This window comes from Microtus oregoni, unplaced genomic scaffold (assembly GCF_018167655.1).
Source record: "Microtus oregoni isolate MIOR12 unplaced genomic scaffold, Mior012 000002F_ref0000024, whole genome shotgun sequence".
In the NCBI taxonomy this organism is placed as follows: domain Eukaryota; kingdom Metazoa; phylum Chordata; class Mammalia; order Rodentia; family Cricetidae; genus Microtus; species Microtus oregoni.
The window spans coordinates 28,536,265-28,557,054 of NW_024543061.1; the positions used below are offsets into that span (position 1 = coordinate 28,536,265).

General features: G+C 47.6%; 2 protein-coding genes across 4 annotated transcripts; one reads left to right on the forward strand and one right to left on the reverse strand.

Annotated features, from left to right (window-relative positions):
- Positions 1–3,245: 3,245 nt before the first annotated feature.
- Positions 3,246–12,484, forward strand: Gkn2 (gastrokine 2). The gene is made up of 6 exons (XM_041635609.1): positions 3,246–3,308; positions 8,062–8,115; positions 9,008–9,145; positions 10,677–10,787; positions 11,383–11,542; positions 12,405–12,484. Exons 1-6 carry the CDS (start codon positions 3,246–3,248, stop codon positions 12,482–12,484), a joined length of 606 nt encoding a protein of 201 aa, XP_041491543.1.
- LOC121440866 (gastrokine-3-like) lies at positions 12,440–19,621 on the reverse strand. 3 transcript variants are annotated; one of them, XM_041641891.1, is made up of 7 exons: positions 19,539–19,621; positions 18,111–18,164; positions 17,799–17,933; positions 16,422–16,529; positions 14,758–14,899; positions 14,021–14,095; positions 12,440–12,573 (listed from the first exon to the last, which is right to left on the reverse strand). In XM_041641891.1, exons 1-7 carry the CDS (start codon positions 19,548–19,550, stop codon positions 12,551–12,553), a joined length of 549 nt encoding a protein of 182 aa, XP_041497825.1. In that variant the 5' UTR covers positions 19,551–19,621; the 3' UTR covers positions 12,440–12,550. The 3 variants fall into 3 exon arrangements, with proteins under 3 accessions (XP_041497825.1, XP_041497817.1, XP_041497835.1); XM_041641883.1 differs by having other exon boundaries at positions 12,449–12,576; XM_041641901.1 differs by lacking the exon at positions 12,440–12,573 and having other exon boundaries at positions 13,821–14,095; positions 19,539–19,616.
- Between the last annotated feature and the right edge of the window lie 1,169 nt (positions 19,622–20,790).

Genomic DNA, 20,790 nt, shown 5'->3' on the forward strand with positions numbered 1-20,790 from the left:
AACAAAATGAACAGAGAAAGCATCCCTTATCTTTACCTTCCTCATCAATGGATAACCTCCCCACCCGCAACACACATGCGCGCACGCACACACACACACACACACTCGACAACTTTCAAAAGAATCATGCTTTTTGATGTCCCCTCCTCATAGCTCTGCCCACTGCAGTTTGGCATCAGGGTAAGTGGAGAAGCTGCAGCTGCAGTGGGGGAAACTCAACCTCAGAATCCCTGATAAGGTGGTGTCGTCTCTGTCCCCCTCCTCACTCTTCTTACACTGAGACTCCTCCCTCAGCTGTTGCTTCTTCTCTCCCATCAACCTCCTGCTTCTCTTCTTCTGTTGATCTCTTCAGTGTTGCTGTTGGTTTCTGTCTTTTGTCTTGTTGCCTTCTCTCTGTGGGAGCCACTCTGTTCTGAACGTTTAAGTTGTCCCAACACTCTCAAGCCAGCCCAACACATTGAAGAAAGAGATGCCACCACCACGCTTCAGGCTTCACACCAAAACACTCTCATTAGCTCTCAAACATGCTGAATTTTCTGCAGTTTCTATTCATTTTAATGGACTTGAAACTATGAATCAACCACAAAAGATTCTTCAGCCAACCCCAAACTGTAAGTCTTCACACCCCACTCTAGCATGGCTGAGCGCTATTGCCAGAGCCTTCAATTCCACCTTTTAAATATCACTTGTAAAGAGCAACACAACACTTATTCTCTGACCAAAAAATGAAATCATAGAAAGTTGTAGAAACCATGATAAAATCTGATATGTGATATTCTAGTAGAGAGTGATGTTTACAGTAACTTCTGAGTTTATTTCTTTATAATTTCTCTTAAGGATTCTTTAATCTATGTGTTATGTAGGAGTATAGTGTGAGGTTCCCCAAGTACTTGTTAGGGTTTCTATGCTGTGAAGAGATACCATGGCCATAGCAACTCTTATAAGTGAAAGCATCTAATTAGGTAGCTTACAGTTTCAGAGGTTTAGTCCATTATCATCGTGGTGGGACAATGCAGCATGCACCGACATGGTGCTGGAGAAGGAGCTGAGGTAACAGGAAGTGAACTGTGTCACTGGGTCTAGGTTGAGCAAAGGAGACCTCAAAGCCCACCCCCACAGCAACACACTTCCCACAATAAGGACACACCTACTCCAACAAAGCCACGCCTCCCAATAGTACCACTTTCTATGGGGGACATTTTCTTTCAAACCACCACACTCCATTCCCTGGTCCCCATAGGCTTATAGCCATATCATAATGCAAAAACGCATTCAGTTTAACTTCAAAAGTCCCCATAGTCTATAACAGTCTCAAACTTATTTAAAAGTCTCAAGTTCAAAGTCTCTTCTGAGATTCATGTAATCTCTTAACTGTAATGTCCTGTAAAATCAAAATCAAAAAGAAGATCACATACTTCCAACATATAATGGCACAGGGTATACATTACCATTCTAAAACATAGGAAAGGGAGCATATAAGGAAGTACTGGACCAAAGCAAGACCAAAAACTAGCGAGGCAAACTCCAAACTCTGCATCTCCATATCTGATGTCAAAACACTCTTCAGATCTCCAGCTCCTTTCAGCTATGTTGGCTGCAACACACTTCTCTCTCATGGGCTGGTTCCACTCCCTGCTATCAAATCCCCAAGGAACCTTCCTTAAGTATGGACCTCATGTCTGTGCAGCTTTTTGTTTTTGTAAATGATTTTCCTTTTATTCCTGGTGAGAAGTCAATGCCTCCTCTTTATTCTCTTGGACTGTTCAGCTGCAGGGTCTCATCCTTACTGGCAGATTAGACAAGTCACTGGCCACGCTTCACCCTCTCCCTTCCGTTCTCAGCCACACGGGCTTCTGCTCCTGTCCTTATTATGCCTCCCTTGCCTTTCTGCTCAAGGGTAGTTTGGAATAACTGTGATATTAACTTTAAAATCACTTTTCTTTTCTTTTATTTCTTTTTTTTTTACTTTACATTCCTGGTATTTGTTAACCCAACAAGTTACATGGTTGTTGCCCAACTTTATGTGTACTGAGAAAAATGGTATCCCTATCCCCAGAAGTAAAGAGAGCTAGGTATCAGAGAACAGGAATCCTGTCTAGCACTGTTTTCCAAGAGTGTGGAAGTTGGGAGAAGACACCAGGACTCACAATTGTGAGCCTCATAGGAAACCGTCAAAAGCTCCCAGAGAAAGCAGCTTCTGCCTGTGCCCGAGCCTGGCCTTGCATCCACGCACTCACTCAGGAGCAGGCACTGGATCCCCTGGAACTGGAGTTTTAGGCAGCTGTGAGCCATCATGTAAGTGCTACGAATCAAACTTGGGTCCTCTGGAAAAGCAGACAGTGCTCTTAACCACTGAGCCATCTTTCTGGCCCCTGTTTTCAATTTTCTTAAGGCAAGTATCCTAACATAAGCATTGACATCCATTTAATTAAAAATGTCTTTAATTTCCATATGGGTTCCTCTTTAACCTATGGCTTATTTAAAATTGATTTCTAAACTTAATATACTTGCAAATTTTTCCAGACATCTTACTTTTATTTTACATTAATAGTTCTGCCTGAGTCCTGAATTCTCTGATGATTTCTATGGTTACTTTGTCTATAGTAATAGCAATGATTTTAGGGAGGCCTCATTCTGAGCTTACTGCTCCTGGTGCATTTTGCTGATCATCCTGTCAATGTCTGAAGGCGATGTGAGGAGTTCTCAGCTCATTCTCTCCAGCTGAGGGTCATGAGAGAGACTTTAGGGTCATCATAGGAAACGAGTTATTTTCATAGAAAACAATGAACACTATAATCATAATTTTTCTTGTTTATAGTTGATACACTAGGCCAGTGCAGTTTAGGTTCTGTATTCTTGTGCAATCCTAATCCCATACATTCACATTTACTGTTTTTAATAGTGTCTTACATTTTCTGGTGGCAGACAATTCTCAGAGATCCTTGGTTTGGGGCATGAGACCACTTCTCCAGTGGTCACCACTGACATAGTGTGGGGAAAAGGAGAAAGAAGTGACAGCGGGGTGGAGAGGAGAGGACAGGCAATGGCAAGCGGAGCGTGGAAGGAGGAGAACAGTGGGAGGAGGTTAGCAGTGTGTGGCCTGCTGGGAGGGGGAATGGGAGTGGAGGGACGAGTGGCCGCTCAGCTAGGTACATAAGCTTCTTTCTGCTCCCACAGGCTCCTTTCCTTTCCTTCATTTAGATGATTCCCTTCCGTGTTACCCAGTTCTCTGTCACTGCGACAAAATGCCTGAGATGATAACCTCAAAGGACGAAAGATTCATTTTAGCGCTGTTTCATGGCTTTCAGGTGATGGCTCCTTGGCTCCTTGCTTTGAGATTGTTGTGACCTTGTGAATCGTGATGAGACCACATGGCAGAGGAGCTCTCTTCATTTTTTGGAAGCTGGAAAATGGAGAGATGGATGGATGGAGAGAGAGAGCACACATAAAGAGAGAACACGGAGAGAGAGCACATACATGCACACACATACAGAGACAACAGAGAGAGAGGGAGCACACACATGCACACACAGAGAGACAACAGAGAGAGAGAGAGCACACACATGCACACACAGAGAGACAACAGAGAGAGAGGGAGCGCACACACGCACACACACAGAGAGAGACAACAGAGAGAGTGTGTGTGTGCGCGTGCACACATACGCACACACACAGAGGGAGGGAGAGAGAACACCAGGGTCTCAACAGCCTGTCTTCAAGGACACACCCCTACTGATTTAACTTCCTACACTAGGCCCCACCTCATAACTGTTTCACTTCCTGCCTTGGCCTCCATAGCATGACATGCTGGGGACCCAGCCCCTAACACCTGGCTTTTGAGGTACAGTCAAGATCTGTAGCAACTTCTCACATCTCACTTTCCAGGTTCCTTTGGAGGAAGACTATAGAGTGAATTAAACGCCAAGCTCCGAGTTCTTGACTTGATTATATACTTGATGGAGTTTTTAAAAGTCTGAACAAAGAGAAAAATGTAGGCAAGGCAATGTTTCCAGAGCCTAGACCCGCAGTGATGCTGACGCTGGGGTGATGGGCAACCCACTCGCTCCCGTCTGGACAGGGCCACGTGGCTGCTCTTCCCCAAGAGCCATGAGCATGGGTGCTTACAGCCAGCTTGAAGAAGTTAAGAGCGGGTGTGTTTTCTTCATACCATTGCTCCACATCTGAATATAAGAAATTGAAAAAAAGTACCTTAATAACTGGGTTAAAGAGAAAAAAATCACAACAGGAATTAAGAAACTTTTAAAAAGGTAAAATAGTTACATGAAGAAAATAAAATGTACTTAGTGGTAAATCTATTATTTCCCAATGCTTCCATTTAAAATAACAAGAGAGACTCAATGTACAGAGTAATGTTCAGCTCAAGATGTCAGACAAAGAATACAGTAATTCTGTAAGAATCAAGACAGAGAAAACAGAAAGAAACTTCACAGAATGGCAGGAACATTTAGAAGTAGTAGCATCTGGGGGATTTTGTCTACTGGGTTTCAGAATTCATCTGTGGACCTGGGAGCCATCACTGTTGAATACTAAATAAACCAATGAAATATGGAGGTAGCAAGCAGGATGCTATTTCCATGGAAACCGCCTGGCTTTAGAAGTTAGTGGCAAAGAGCTACACTATTTACTAACAGATGTTGGAACTACTGGATGGCTAAGTGGAAAAAACCACTGTATTGAAGGCTCACTCTACACTCAGAAGTAATAGTAAAATTGAATGTGAAAAGCAGGACTTTTAGAACACGTAGGAAAATGCATTAAGGACATTGGTAACATTTTTTTAAGCAAGACTAAAAGCAGAAGTTATAAAGAACAAGGCCTGCGGGAGTTGAAACAGCCCCGTAAGTGAATGCTTTGGAAGTCCCCACACCCGCAGTGCCTCACGCTCCTGCTGGCTGCAGCGGATCCCAGGCATGGCTGAGCTCATCACAGGCCCCTCGTGTATGTGGCACTGGCAGGCATATGCAGGGGTTCATCCTTAGCGATGTTTGTCCATGCAGCTAGCTTCACATTCCCCTAGTGAAGTTTTCAGTGGAGCTGTGGCCAAGCCTCACAATTTCCAAGGCTGTCTTTGAGCTGGGAGCAATCTAGGCACAGAAGCCTGCTCCTGGCCCACTTCAGCAAGCCGAGAACTTGTGCTGCCTCCCACAGTCTGGAAGGACTTGTGTCTAAGACGGTGAACTTTGGCGCCAGATCACATTCAAGCCTCAGCTTTCGCCTTTGGAAGTTGTGTGGTCCCAAGCAATTAGTTACTTTAACTTCCCTGCATCTTGGTGCTTCTGCTGGGAAATGGGAGCAGGACCGTAAGGACTGCTGAATTAGTATGCTCCAAGTGTTTAGAAAGCACCAGGACATGTTCCATAAGTACTTGCAGTGTTATCATTAGGCCTACTACGGACTTGGAGCTCCTGGGGATGGGTAAACGAGGTAGCGGGTACCCACAGGTTTGGAGGCGATCCTGTTGAGAACCCTGGCCTTCTTGGGGCCACTGGAGTCAGGGATGGAAAAGCCTTGGCAGATGTTCTGTAGAACTGTAGTCGTTCCTGCCACAGTGATCTCAGAAAAAAGACACACCCATTGCCTCATTCCTGCTGAGCAGCCAAGGCAGCGGAGCTCTGGAGAGCCAGGGACCTCTCAATGTCCACTTCTAAAAACTCTCTTCTTTAAAACATTGCTTGTTCCTTTTAGCTTCTTGCTCAGTATTTCACAATTTACAGTCGAGTTAAAAACAAAATCCCCGTTGCCTGATAAGTTCATGACCCCGTCCTCACAATCTAACTAGCAACTTATAACTGGAAAATTTACTCAAACTAAGCTTTGCTTTCCTTTCCCAATCTTTGCAAAATCTGAGAGTTTCTTAAGGTAAGAAGAGATGTGTCCCCATTGTTCATGGTGCCCTGGACAGGGTCCACCTAAAACATTGGGTCAGTGCCAGTAGACTCCCAAATTTTGTTCCTCATGTATCTCTGCAGACTGCTGCTGACTGGAAAGGAAGGAAAGACAGCCACCAGGCTGTTCATATTCCAAAACAAGCTCCCAAACACTATCCTCACCTCTGTTTGCATGTCTGATGCTGAGGCAGACAAATTCAACAAGCAGGGCAGTGGTGAAGGGACCCTGAGTGGGGCCCTAAGTCTTAAGGGCTTTACATTCGGGAGAAGGAGCCAGTATGCCCCTTCCAAGTCTATGTGGGAAGAGCAAGTGTCTGTAGTATTGTTACAGGGTGGGAGCCCAACTGGGACAGATAAGCTAGGCGTGTTTGCAGAGTGACCAATGGGGAGTTTTCAGTACTGATTAACAAACTTCACTGATACCTGGGATGTGGTTAGGTCTCCATCCTGATTAGGGAGTTTGTCAAGGTGTGACCCAGATAATGGGCTCGATCTTTTCTGACATGACCACTCAGGAGAAAGGTTTTCACCTCTTCATGCCAATATAAAGACTGGACACTGCAGAGGCGCCTGCACTCACTCCAGCTTCTTCTCTCTGGGCAAAATGAAAATCCCCGTGAGTATGCATTCATGTTCTCTGAGCTTCTGCTTCTGCTGCTTGTATCCAATGTGCTGTGAACTTCAAGGGTCTTAGACAAACACTGTGCCCTTCTATACCTCTGGGGTTGAATTTATGATGTTAGGGGACCAGGAATAATGTTGAATATTTGTATGTCCACTGCCTATATTTCTTGGGTTTACTCAAAATGTACAAAGAAAAAATGGAAATATGTGGAGATTTTATTTGGAGGCTGTTTAATAGCAATCTCTTCTCATGGCGTTGTGAGGGGTGCAGGCATCTGAGAGTAGTTACATTTGTCATCCGGAAGAGAAGTGCTTTAAAAACAATGTCTGCAATAAGAGTGAGAGCGGCCACCCCCAAACTGTGCTGAGCCCCAGTTTTTCTCGTGGACAATCACCTCTGCTTGTTGTGCCCACAGTGCACAGCACGCATTGCTGCCCTTGTTGTGAAGTTGAGGAGACTGAGACAGGGGGACTGAATTTTCCAGATCTGTAAACATGGAGTTCAGGATGGGGTTTCTCTGTCTTGGGCCCCGTGCGCAGTAGTAACTAGGTGAACTTAAAGAAACCAGAGTGATCTGGTGTCTAAACTCTTTATTAAGGTAAAATGAGCCCTTCAGTGACTTCCCCCAACCCTGACTGATACCGGACTCCATGGCTCCACCTGTGTGCTGGGATTCAGGGTGGAAGCCCTGTCCCAGCTTCTGCCTCTGTTTGCTGCACTCACCTGCTAACAGAGAAAGATGAACACTGTGAAGCCCGAAAGGAACAAAGACTGTCAGATGGACAGTGTCCCCTCTCAGAAGGAGATCTAAGCCTTAAGTGCACACTTAGGGTCAAGCTGTGCCAACCTTGGAGGGTAGGAGGGATCTGGGGGCCAAGGACACATCCTGTGCTCTTGCTAGGCATCCACCGAGATGGTCAGTGGATTCACTTATCCCAACTTCTAGTCCAGACCCACTGAATAGAACATGCAGGAGTGTCTGAGGCTCCAGAGTTGTCTGAGGTATCCAGCCCAAGGTGGGGAGGAGCCCCATGAAAGCAGACTGCAGGGCGTCTGCACATAGGTTATTGCTAGAGCCTCCTCCCAGGCACCAGGAGAGAGATCTGAGGAGAGGGTTGCGAAGGTTAACTAGAATCTTTCTTCCATAGCTGTCCTTAAAAACCCATTGTGACCACGTCACTCATGGGTTTGTTTTAAATGGTTCATTACCACAGTCTCAAGAAATTGACAATTTTCCCCTTAGAGGACAGAATTTATTCACTAATCCCAAAGTGGGTGTGACTCGCGCCAGCTTTTCCCCTGATAAGAGAGTCCTTCTCTGCTCACCTGTCCACCATGTGTCTAACAAATAACATGAACTCAACGAGGGCCTGCCGAGTGGGTAAATGTACGTTTTCTACTTTTTAAAGTCGAAAAGCAGACTGCTGGCCACCTCTAAGGAATGACTGTTGTTCCTGGGTACCCTCTGTCTCTTACTGAGCCCCCTCATTGAGTGACAACCCCACAGAGAATTGATGTGTTTTTCAGGTGGCATTTCTGGTGGTGCTATCCGTCTTTGCAATTCAGTCTCAGGCAGAAGAGGTGAGTTGGCTTCTTAGAGCTGTGGGAGAAGATGAGAGGCCAGGCCGTGCAAGGGCTGGGTAGTCCACGTCTTCACTGAGACGGAATCCCAGGAATGGGAAAGATGGGGGGTTATTTCTTTCTGCTTCCAATGCCTCCACAATGTAACCCAACATACTAAAATGTTCTGAGTCCCGTTTCCCTTGTGATGACATAACTTCAGAGTTCACTTCGACCTCTCATACATAATATAACAAACCAGTGGGCAAAGCTTCGCATTCAGTCTCAGCCCGAACATGGCATGGGCTTCTAGTGAATTGTCCAGTGCAGGGTTTATCCTGGTGGACTGCCCAGTGCAGGTTTATCCTGGTGGACTGCCCAGTGCAGGTTTATCCTGGTGGACTGCCCAGTGCAGGTTTATCCCAGTGGACTGTACAGTGAAGGGTTTATCCCGGTGGACTGCCCAGTGCAGGTTTATCCCGGTGGACTGCCCAGTGCAGGTTTATCCCGGTGGACTGCCCAGTGCAGGTTTATCCCGGTGGACTGCCCAGTGCAGGTTTATCCCGGTGGACTGCCCAGTGCAGGTTTATCCCGGTGGACTGCCCAGTGCAGGTTTATCCCGGTGGACTGCCCAGTGCAGGTTTATCCCGGTGGACTGCCCAGTGCAGGTTTATCCCGGTGGACTGCCCAGTGCAGGTTTATCCCGGTGGACTGCCCAGTGCAGGTTTATCCTGGTGGACTGCCCAGTGCAGGTTTATCCTGGTGGACGTACAGTGAAGGGTTTATCCCGGTGGACTGCCCAGTGCAGGTTTATCCTGGTGGACTTACAGTGAAGGTTTATCCCAGCAAAAGGGCTGCTTTCCAATGCACACTATTTACGTAAATCTGATTTTGTCTTGGTTGTCAATTCTAGGTTTTTAACATCATCGTCCCAGGCACCAATGGCAGCAACGTCCAGGAGACAGTGAGCATTGACAATGAGAAGAACACTGCCACCGTCAACATCCATGCAGGGTCCTGCTCTTCCACCACCATTTTTGACTATAAGCATGTAAGCAGCAAGCTGTAGGATTGGCTTTGTAGAGGGACACATTTAATTATACTGTCTGTCTTTACATGTCCTTAAATTTTTCCTCACATCTTCCTTTCCCTTTAAATGATCAAGAAAGAAAATAAAACATCTCTAAGAAAAAAACCCTACATTTCCTCAACAGTGATGGCATTGTCCCTCTTCTGGCACAGACACGGACTGGAAGAACAGCCAAAGCAATGCTTAGAACATAAACAGGAAAATGCCTGTTGGATAAGCAAATGAGAACTTCTGATACAAAACATGCAGAAAATGAGCAGAAACCCAGAACAATGCACACACTTAAATTATCTCTGTAGACCTTACAACATGACACTTGCTATGAGGCCTTCCCCGTGTTGGTTACCAGGGTAACAAGTCTTAGAAACTCCCTCCATCCATTTACTGATTTGGATTACTTTACTATTTTTTTCTTCCAATACTTATTATGGGCTGCCTTACCCAGAGATACCCAGCATGGACACCAACAATGTGTGTCTGAAGTTGGTTTTTTCCCTTTTCTTCTAAAGCTCCCCAGATGCATTCCTCCTGGCACTGCTGGGAGTTTTACATCACTTTCTGAGTGGAGAGTTTTGAAGTCCTCAACAGGAAGTGCAGCTAAAGCTATCTTTAAATGGAATCATGGAAATCCCAAAAGTGACTTTTAAAAACTGAATTGTGGAGACTTTGTTTAAGCCCCTTCCTTCTTCATCAGCCTCGGTGCCTCCATCTATTGTCAAACTTTAGGTACTAAGAACTTTTGAGGTTGAAAAGTCAGAAGCAGAATAATTTTTAAGTATTTGAAACATCACAGAAATTTTCCATTCAAGGTCAAAATGTGATGACCTTTGATTCTTTCTCACATCAAATCCTCAACATCCCTGTGCTCCTCAGCCTCCTCCGGCCACCCTCTCCATGTGGTGGATAGAGTCTGAGGCAGAGAAAGGATGGAGAAGAGGGAAAAGGAGGGAGAACAGGTAAAGTTGTGTGGGGTGAGGGTAGGCGTCAGCATGCCTAGGAGACTTACAGAATGTCAAGCCAGGTCGAGATGTTCTATGTTTGAATTTTCTAGAAGGGAAGCCTCTAGTCATTGTGGCTACTTGTGTACTCAAAATCCATTGTGAAATAAGTGGTAAGTTTCACTGGATTTGAATTTAAGTCGCCAAATGTGGAGCCGTTATGGTATTGAATGATACGGTTCTGAAGGATATTGTTGTAGTAAGGATGGAAGAACAGGCTAAAACACAAAGGAAGAGGCAGACAGCCATTCCTCCTCAGTCTTTAAACCCTTAGCTGCAGACCCAGCTTCCAGAACACAGAGCACATGCCAACTTCGCAGGTGTACAGAGGCAAGTAGGGAAACAAAACTCCCTATCAAAGATGAGTGGGCAGAATTTCAAAATGACATTAACTCATGATGAACTCAATCCTTTCTTCTAAGACTCGATGCCAATCTCATCCAATCAGGATCCCAGAACTTTAAGGGTCAGTAACCGTGCTGTTGCTCCTTCAGGGCTACATAGCATCCCGAGTGCTCTCCCGAAGAGCCTGCTACATCCTCAAGATGGACCACAAAGCCATCCCGGCTCTGGACAAACTCCAGCGGTACATCTACGAGACGCAGGTAGGTTGGGAGTCCTCGAAAAGTCTGCTCCTGAGCCAGCGCAGGCTGCTGCCCACAGAGAGAGGTGAAAGGGACAGTAGACTCCAACCTCTATTTCCATGTATACGATGCTCAGCTTACTAATGTGTTCTCACACGGGGGGAGCTCGGTTTCCATCATAGAGCCCTGAAAACATAAACTGATAAGAACTGGCTTTGCAGAGGGGGCTGGTGAACTTTTCTTCTTGGAGGTGAGATCTAAGATATGTCATTTGCTTGAAAATGATATTGAAGGATACAAAGATACAGACAAACAATACCACAGTGTGAGACTCTCCACCCAGTGCAGCGGGGCTGGATACCTAGTTTTGGCTTTGACTACACTGTCTCACCTGCCTCTCCCCTTTCAGGGGGTTTACCTTCTGTGGGTGTATTGCAGTGGAATACTGTGGGTAAAAAAGAGCGTCTCCTCTAGGCAGAGTAGTCACAGCAAACCATGACTTGAAATCTCTGAATGCCCTTTATCTAACCACTGACCAGAGAAAGCCATTCACAGCTAAACGCAGGTTCAGTGGGCTTCCGGTTCCGTCAACCCTGTTCTCTGTTACGTCACCTAGACAATGAGAGTCATGGACTCCACAGAGTACACCTGGGTCAAGTACAACCCTTTGAAGTCTCTGCTCTTGAAGGCGGATTGGTTCCTGTTTGGGTCGCCCATTGAACATTTGTGCAAGCATGTCCCCCTGTATAAGGGGGAGGTGGTTACAAAGTCGCCCGGTGAGTACCAAGGTGGCTAACCAAGCTCTGGCAGCTGCTGTGTACCACGCCGTTGGGAGGTGGGGGTGGCGCGGCTGTGTGAAATTTGCCTAAGTGAAAATGTGACTTAGTTCAGTTTGCTTTAGGAATTGAAGTTATACTACGTGAACTAACTGTTAGAGATGTCAGGAATACAGAGGTAAAACTTTGCCTCCTGGGGGCTCAGTGCCATGGGAAAGGGAATCATTGAAAATGACAAATGGGGTAGGGAGGGCTCCTCAAGGAAAACCCTGGGTCGTCGCGGTTCACATATAAGTGCTCCAGGGAGATAAGCACTTCCGGAGCACCTTTCAAGTAGGATTCTCTAGAAATGTTAGGAGTAGCGCCAGGATCTGGCCTAAGGGGCTCAGGGGAAAGAAGACAGAGTGAGTGGGCAGGCAGGGGACAGCAGCTGGGTGTCACAGGACACTGTGATCATACCTGAATTTTGCACTGACTGTGGCAAAGTGGCCAGAGCAGTGGACAATGAACTCAACAAAAGACATTTGTCAGAGTAGTGGGAGGTGAAGAAGACAGTGTTAGCATTTGCTGTGTGTTATGCTCAGACTGACAGCGTTCCTAGATGTTAGAGAGGCAGGAGGGCATGCTGCCAGTGCGGAGCCACACGGCGCCCACCGAGATCCAGTAGACTTGTTGGTCTTATGTAAGTTAATTTATTATTTTTATTATCATTAGTAGTAGTAGTAATATAGATATCTATTGCTAAAATCTTGACGCTATGAAATTACAACGCCCTACCCATCAGGACCCCTTGAAAATATTGACTTGCTGTATTGAAGCACATTTTAAATGCCATTTATTTACATTTTCCCATTTTCAGAAGAGGTAGCCACTGGAGCCTGTGCAAAGGTCGGCCTTCTGGGGCTCCTGGGCTTCTCCTTCTGCGCAGGAACTCACGTCTAAGATGGTCCCTCAGTTGATTTCATCTTTCCAAAGAAATACACCTTTGATTTCCACTCAGAAGCCAAACTAGATTCTTCCCAGCATTCCATCTGCTTATGAGATTCAATAATGACATATAAATGATATATTTACAGACATCTGTGTGTTTGTTCCTTTCACGGGCACAGTGGGGAACCAAGCAATGTTGACCTTAATATATAGAAGGCCTTTAAATAAGGTATACAATGTGTGAAAATGTCCAGGTGCTGGGGTTGAGCCATGCCAGTAGGGTATGAGCCTCCATCTCCCTCTGCTTTGTGATATGTACCCTACTCTAGAAGGAACTTGGAAACCTTGTCCCCAAGGTTCCGAGGAACAGGAGTGATGCAGAGAATTAGGCGACCTCACGTGGGAGGAGGGGCTAATGATGGAGACTGCAAGTTCCAGACTGAGGGCTGAGTCTCTGGATCCTTATGCGTTTGCAATGGGTACAGATATCTAAGGGTCCCTGCTCCTGGCTTAGAGTTCTAGAGGGAGGCTCCAGATCACTCTATGGGTTGTCACTGTCACAAGAAAGAGACAGCCCAGTAGCCTCAGTCCCAGTTTTCAGGAGACAAGCACAACCTCAGGTCTGACCATCCAGACTGGGTGCTATTGGTGGTTTGTTCATTTATTGTCAAAACTTCTCAAGGGATAGTCTAAAGAGACTCAGAGATGAAAGGTTCTGGGGGAGCCACCTCCATGCTGTAGGATGCGCTGGACTGCACGTGGTTGGCAGTGCAGAGGGGATGAGGGATTCTGCAGGGGAAGAGGGGCCTGCAGGGAATGAGGGGGCCTGCAGAGGAAGAGGGGGCCTGCAGGGAATGAGGGAGCCTGTAGGGGAAGAGGGAGCCTGCAGGGGATGAGGGAGCCTGCAGGGGAAGAGGGAGCCTACAGGGGATGAGGAGGCCTGCAGGGGATGAGGGGGCCTTCAGGGGAAGAGGGGGCTTGCAGGGGAAGAGGGGGCCTGCAGAGGTAGAGGGGACCTGCAGAGGAAGAGGGGGCCTGAAGGGGATGAGGGGGCCTGCAAGGGATGAAGGGGCCTGCAGCGGATGAGGGGGCCTGCAGAGGATGAGGGGGCCTGCAGTGGATGAGGGAGCCTGAAGGGGATGAGGGAGCCTGCAGGGGATGAGAGAGCCTGCAGGGGAAGAGGGAGCCTACAGGGGATGAGGGGGCCTGCAGGGGATGAGGGAGCCTGCAGGGGATGAGGGAGCCTGCAAGGGAAGAGGGGGTCTGCAGGGGATGAGAGAGCCTGAAGGGGATGAGGGAGCCTGCAGGGGATGAGGGGGCCTGCAGAGTTGAGGGAAGCTGTCTGCTAGCCAGTGACATGGAAACTTTATTATTTTTTCCTAGAAGGTAGAAGTTGCACCTCCCTCCTCCCCAGATTACAGAGTTAGTGCTGAATGGAAAGCCAGAAGGTAGAGGACTGGAAAGGGCTGCTTCCCACAGGCAGAGGCTGGAGCAGGCAAGTCCAGTCTTCACATGGCTAATGTAGGGTTCAGAGCCCAGGGATCTCACCACAGATGGACAGTCCCATGAAGGAGAGAAATTGGAGCTCAGAACAGGATTGTGGGTCCATGTCCAGGGCGGAACCTTCAAGAAAAGGGAACCACACTTTAGAGAGAAGGCCAGAGTCATCCTTACACCAGGCACCTGCGTTATGGACCCTCAGGTCAGCGCAGGCCCACCCCGGCCCCTCTCTCCAGCCTCTGCAGTAACCATCTTTCTTTATTACTCTTCCTTTATTGTGCATTTAATCCCCTAGCCTGACATGTCCTGTTTCTCTCCTGGACCGTCTGTTCTGAAGAACTCTGACTTGTGGATAAGAGAGTGGCAACAGCTATGTTGCTGACTGAATCTGGACTCATAGGCAGATCTTGGAATCTTAGCCCTGCTAGCTAGTCTCTTCGGGTCACTGATCTCCCTCACACTTCAGCCATCAGCTGTGCTATTTCCAGTGTGGTCTATAATAACCGTTAGGCTCCACGTGCCTTGAGAAAGAGTAGGACTAAGGACTCCAAAGCTGCAGGCCTTCCCCTACAGTGGGCATGGCAAAGCTTGAATCGGGGCAGGATGACCATTGGCCAGCGGATCCCTGAGGAGATGACTGGCTGTTTCCCTTCCCCACGAGCCCCAAATACATCCCAGGCCAGGGAAGCAATGGATCAGCTGTCATTACAGCTGGCTGATAGGTACTGAAACTCAGACTGCATCTTTTGATTCACATGGCACCTTCTTTTGGTTTCTGAACATACCTTCTTTTTGTTGCTGGGCAAAGTAGGCGGGGACTTCTCTGCACAGGTCTTGGACAGGCACTCCGTACTGGGCCAAGTTTTTGACTCGGCTGGGTAAAACCGTGTAGGTCAGTCCGCGGGTGGGTGGGTAGTGACCGGAATCCTGGAAGATGGGGGCGTCTCAGGCATGGCATATCAAAGAAGGGACTCACAGGCAAGTTGTGAAGGTGCGTGGGGCGATTCAGGTCCACTGAGAGCCCAGAATTGCTTTCCTTTAGATGCAATATTTTATCAAGCCACAAGAGGACGAAAGTGACTCTGGTAAAAATCTGTATGTGTCCCAGCGGCATTTCCTATCAGCTTTAGATGTTTTCTGAACCAAAACGATAGAGTAGCTTGTTGCCTTTATATTTTGTCAATTTAGATGAATGGGACATTTTCAACTCCTCTTTTATAGATTTATGTATTCTAATTTTATATGTCTGAGTGTTTAATTAAAGTTACAGTCTGGTGTGAGTCACCTTGTGGGGGCTGGAAACCAAACCGGGTTTCTCTGGGGGCTGGAAACCAAACCGGGTTTCTCTGGGGGCTGGAAACCAAACCGGGTTTCTCTGGGGGCTGGAAACCAAACCGGGTTTCTCTGGGGGCTGGAAACCAAACCGGGTTTCTCTGGGGGCTGGAAACCAAACCGGGTTTCTCTGCAAGAGCAGCACGAACTCTTAACCTCTGAGCCATTTCTCCACCCCGACTTCATTTTAAAAAAGCGTTGCTTTAACACACTTTTATTTCTTTCCCAGAGTTTCTACCACAACCCCAGTCCTGAGTACTGTTCAAATGTGCTGATATTTAAGCAAAGTTTGAGCAGAGTCCTTGAGTCGCCAAGGGTTTCTTCCTGGGTTTTAATTTATTCCTATTAACAACAGTTCCTGTCCCATTGGAGAGGGCAGGCAAGAATTTCAGCACTTTTGGGCTTGACTGCAATTAAAGATGTCGGTGATGGCAATGATAACAGTGTGTATGGGCATGTTCATGCATTTGTGTGTGTGTGCATGTGTGTGCATGAGTGTGTGTATGTGTGTTCATGTGTGTGCATGTGCGTGCATGTGTGTGCATGAGTGTGTGCATGAGTGTGTGCATGTGTGTGCATGTGTATGCATGTGCGTGCATGTGTGTGCATGAGTGTGTACATGTGTGTGCATGTGTGTGCATGAGTGTGTACATGTGTGTGCACGTGTGTGCATGAGTGTGTACATGTGTGTGCATGTGCGTGTATGTGTGTGCATGTGTGCATGAGTGTATGTGCATTGTGTGTGCATTGTGTGTATGAGTGTGTGTACGTGTGTGTGCATGTGTGTGCACATGTGTGTGCGTGTGTGTGGTAGGTCAGGAAAGACAGGGAGGAGAGGAGGCAGGGGACATGAAATCACTGCAAAGCTTACATCCAACCACTTGTCTTCTCTAGCACAGTTCGAGCCCATTGGGAATGCATCTAAATGAGGTCACTGATTCCACTGTGGCTTGCCTTGAGAGGGCGGCTGATGTCCTCGAGTTCTTTGCCCATGACGTGATTTCATGGCATGAAGAATAGGTACAGAGGAAGCTCCTGTGAGTGAGCACTGTCCAGGAGACTGGCTGTAAGTTGGAAAACCCCGTAGTTGATGACTATCAGAGAGAACTGGACTCACCTGTGTGCCCAGGGCCTGGGTAATATCATCCAAACTTGGGAAGACTGTCAGGTCCATCTTGGCCAGGACACAGGCCATCTTACTAAACAGCTTAGCTGCCAGGAGGGCCTTAAAGCAACAGCAGAAACATGGCATTCAATCAGTCCCAGTACTAACGCACTCGCTCCTCTCAGGTGTCCAGACCCTGTTAGTCTGACTGCGGTGCTGCTGGAAGCCAGGGCACAAGGCAGCATTGGGAGCAGTGTGGTTGTGAGCCCTGCCGCTCCCTAGGCCCAGTGCAGCCATCTCCTCTGCTCCTGATGGTGAAGGTTTTCTCTCCCAGGGTGTTCTGATGCCAACATCAGGATGTGGGTGCCTGGCTGTGCAGGATGGTACTACAACAATACAGGTGATCTTAAGGACCTGGCTGGCTGTTCAACAGCTCTTGGGATCCTCCATGGCCTCCCTGAGCCTCAGTTTCTCTATCTGTAAGGCAGGAGGACTGGCCTTTCTTTCATGGAGTTGCCATGAAGTTGAGGGGGGATCTGAGATCCCCCTACCTGGGAGAATGTTGTGTAAACTGGAGCGGGCTCTCTGAAAACCCAGGGCAGTCAGAAGGCCTGTATCATGACTGCGACTTGAATTCTAGAGCTAGGTCTGTCTTGGATGCCCCTTTCTGGTGGCCTACGATATTCCTTTCCTGGCTTAGATCAGAGGTGCCATTTGCTACCCCAGGCTCAACTGCAAGAAGCTAAGCCTCTAGCAATAGTTTCGCCTTCCTCGCGCCACCTAGCGGCCTACGGTAGAATACTGTGTGAGGAAATTTTTTCTTGGGTTTTAACAACATCCATGAAAGTCAATCAGTCTGTGGCCTGGGAGCTTTCTAGGAGGATTCAGGGAATCTCCTTGAGGATTTAAAAGTGGGGAGGAGAAAAGAGAGAAGGTATTCAAGGAAGAGAACATGACAAGAAGGTGACAGCTGGCTGAAGAGGGCCTGGGGAGCAGAGGGCAGGGTTAAAGTGTGGGTGTTGGCTTCATTCCATCCTTCCAAGTCCCACTAGGTGGGGGAGGCCGCTGTTGGAGCTGTTCTGCTGATATGGACACTGAGCCATGGCAGGCATAAACATATCTCTATGGTCACAGAACATTTTATTAGAGTTCTGCCAAAGCAGCAGGTTTCTCCTCCTGATCATGTGCCGTTCTAATTGCTCTTACTACCGAAAGAGATGCTAGTTCACAGCACCAATCCCTTAGAAGTCAGCATCACAATACAGAGCTAAGACAAAGCAGCTTTAGTAGCACACCCCAGTCTCAGAGGAGGACAACGAAGATGGAAAAGCAGTCTGGTCTGCTTGGATCACTTGAGAGTTCCTGCAATAAGCGTGTTTGGCATCTTACATTCTTGTAGTCCACGATTCCATTCCATTCGCTCAGAACATTGTTGTCTTGGATACTGACCAGACCTCGGAGGGCATCAACATGGATGGCCTGGGTCCCCACAGAGCCATCCAGAGAATGACTGTCACTGGTGTTCTAGAAAAGACCGATGAACAGTGAAAAAGTCACTGGCTCCAAGTGTCTACCTGTCTATCCTGGTAGGGTTAAAGGGAATCCACGAGAAATAATGGGAATGCCACCCTTGGTAGTTAGCTTTGAAATGCCAGTGCTAGCAGAGGGATAGGCAGACTGGGCCCTCTCCAGCATACTCACCACCAGGGCCAGAGATGGAACTAGGAAGATGGTCACAAGAAAGGAAGATGCAGTCTGAAATGGAACAAAGGTCAATGTTACTTGTCCTTAGCCTCAGGCGAGCTTAGACTTCAGACTCTGCCTTACAGGACGGATCCTTCCAATGAGGGTCTATAACTCTGGCCTTCGCTCATGGGGCCCCGAATGTGTCATGAGACCATAGTATACTGTCCTCAGACAGGGTGCCCACTGCTCAGGAAGAAAAGCTGCGTCAGTCACTTGAGGATACGTCCTGTGTAGCTTCCACCGTCAGCCGCTGGAATAGATTTAGCTAACCTTATAGGCTCTGATTGGCTCACAGGGCAGGGCCAGCCTGGGCCACAATAGCTCAGGCTCCCACTGTTCCTCTTTGCACCATCCTCTCTTCTTCTGCGGCGGGGCGCACCTTCTGCTCCGGCTCTTCACCCAAATCCTAAAGCTCACAGTTGATTCTGGTCCATCCCCTGCCCATCCTCACCCCCTCTGGAATCTAATTCTCTCCAGGTTTCCTTTCCTCCAGATTCTTTTACCTTGTCTAAGAAGAAAAGCTACTCACCACCATTCCCACACTATTGTGGGTGGGCAATTATGTTAGAATGTAATGGGGCCTTAAATATTTCAGTTGCTTATCTCCTCTGTGTGCCGCACCCTGCTGATGGAGGGACTTCTCTCTATCAGACATTAATGAAGGAATTGGGGGACTACAATAAGCTAGCCATAGTCTATCATGGACTTGAGGCTCGCCCAGCTCAAGTGCACCCATCCTATCAAGTGGAACTGATAAGAAGATAAGAAAGTCTTCCTTTCTCTGCACACCCATATAAAGTCTGCATTCAGTTTCAATAATAAAGGCAAGCTACACCTCAAAGGCAAAGGAAACAGCTGTTCTACAACATCACTATTGCCACAGTGCAATGAGCTTTGCCACCAGACCCGGGAGCTGCAGAGGGCAGGACCGCTTTACTAGATGATTGAAACCTGACATGGTCATGCCCGCTGTTAATGGCAGGGCCTGGGAGGCTAAGATGAAGGATTTTGAAAGTTGGAGTCTAGTTGTAAGGAGTGCATGGTAGCCTGGACTACAGAATGAGGCCTTGTCTCAAAAAAATCCAAAGGAACAAAAACACACTATCCCAGCTGATGTCACGTATATCTGTCATTTTCCCACCGGCGATTTGTAACTAAGAAACACCCCTGAAGACAGGACTCTAACCCCCAAAGAGTCTGGGCTTTAAAGAAGTTAGCTATTGATTCTGGCAGAAAACACCGTTCACTCAAATTCTGCAAACAGACAATCACCAGCGGAAGATTACACGCCAAATCATAGCTGGAATTGGAAGAGTTCTCGGAGAAGGGAGAAAGCAGACCTCCTTGGCTGTTTCGACATATTCAGAGTTAAAATGTACTCACGAGGCCTTTCATGTTGTCTCTCGGGCTTTATGCAACGGCATGCATGATACGATTTCTATGACCCATTGACTTCCTGAGTCCAGTTTATATAGTTCTCAATCTCCCAGCTCTCTGACGATAAGGGACCATTAGGGAAAAAGCGGGTTATGTGATTAGAGTTATTGTTTCTCTTTGCTACATCTGAGTGTTTTCCTTTCTCCCAACAGCCCTACAGGTTCCAAGGCAAACACCAGATAAGAACAGGTCTTTGTGGCTGGTGCACTGCTGACCTTAGCCAGTATGCGAGGACTTCTCAGCAGCAGGGCCCACAAAATGCTCCCAGTACAGAACCAAGATGCTCACTGCTTTTACATCTGATTTCTGGAAAGTATTTTTTCCTAACGGTGAGGGAGGTTTAGAAGAAACCTTATAAAACACCAAGAGAAAAACTGAACTACAAGGTGGGATCGGCTGACAAGCAGTCTGGTCCCTTCATCCAAACCCAGACTGCAGCTTGTCCTGCTCTGCGCTGTCTCCACCAAGCTGACCTCTGTCCACCACTTCAGCACCCGCTTTGGCAGATTTAGCTCAGGTGGCCAGTCCCTCTGCATGGCTTTGATGGCTCTTCTCTTCGTCTCAGGGTACTTTTTTCCATGAAAACAAAACACCCAAGCCCTCCGGCCAGCCCCAGAACTACTGAGGCATGAGGAGTGTTGACCTTAGGCAGTAACGCGAGTCAGGTGTTTTCTTGCCTCGTGTTCTCTCGGGCTCTGACAAGTTGTGCCCTAGACATCTAGATGCAATTGAAATCTCCTAAGGTCAGAACGAGTCAGACATTTCTTCTGAGAGGAGAGCTGCACAGTTGACCCTAGGCTTCTGCAGACTCAGAGGAGGGGCAGGCAGCGTAGTCCTGGTTGGGCTCAGGGCTGAGATAACGTTGTAATCCTAGCTCCAGTTCTCAACGTTACAGAACACAGCACAGCCCGCGTAGTCACCACCACTGAGTCGGTAAAATGGATTAAAGACGATTAAAAGGCCATACAATCACAGGGTCATAGGCGCTACAGACCTGACAGATCTGCGTCTCAGTCAAGGTTTCAGCCTCCTGTTGCTGACCGCAGGGGCTAGGAGCAACGGCACCGTTAGCCATTTTGCAAATGAAGACAGATTAACTTTGCCAACCAAGTTCAACTCCGGCCTCTGCACTGGCCAGATCTACGACCGCACAGCTAAAACTTGAGTTCACATCTCTGGGCTTCAAAGGCTCAACCTG

Bases quoted from the DNA above. Each gene is read 5' to 3' on its own strand.
- Gkn2 (XM_041635609.1), top strand. From the start codon at position 3,246: ATGCCTGAGATGATAACCTCAAAGGACGAAAGATTCATTTTAGCGCTG. The intron at 9,146-10,676 runs GTAAGCAGCAAG...TTGCTCCTTCAG, and splicing joins CCATTTTTGACTATAAGCAT to GGCTACATAGCATCCCGAGT. The intron at 11,543-12,404 runs GTGAGTACCAAG...CATTTTCAGAAG, and splicing joins GGTGGTTACAAAGTCGCCCG to AGGTAGCCACTGGAGCCTGT.
- LOC121440866 (XM_041641883.1), bottom strand. The intron at 17,934-18,110 runs GTGAGTATGCTG...GGTCTTTTCTAG, and splicing joins TTCCATCTCTGGCCCTGGTG to AACACCAGTGACAGTCATTC. The intron at 14,900-16,421 runs GTGAGTCCAGTT...CCCATCTTCCAG, and splicing joins CCCAGGCCCTGGGCACACAG to GATTCCGGTCACTACCCACC.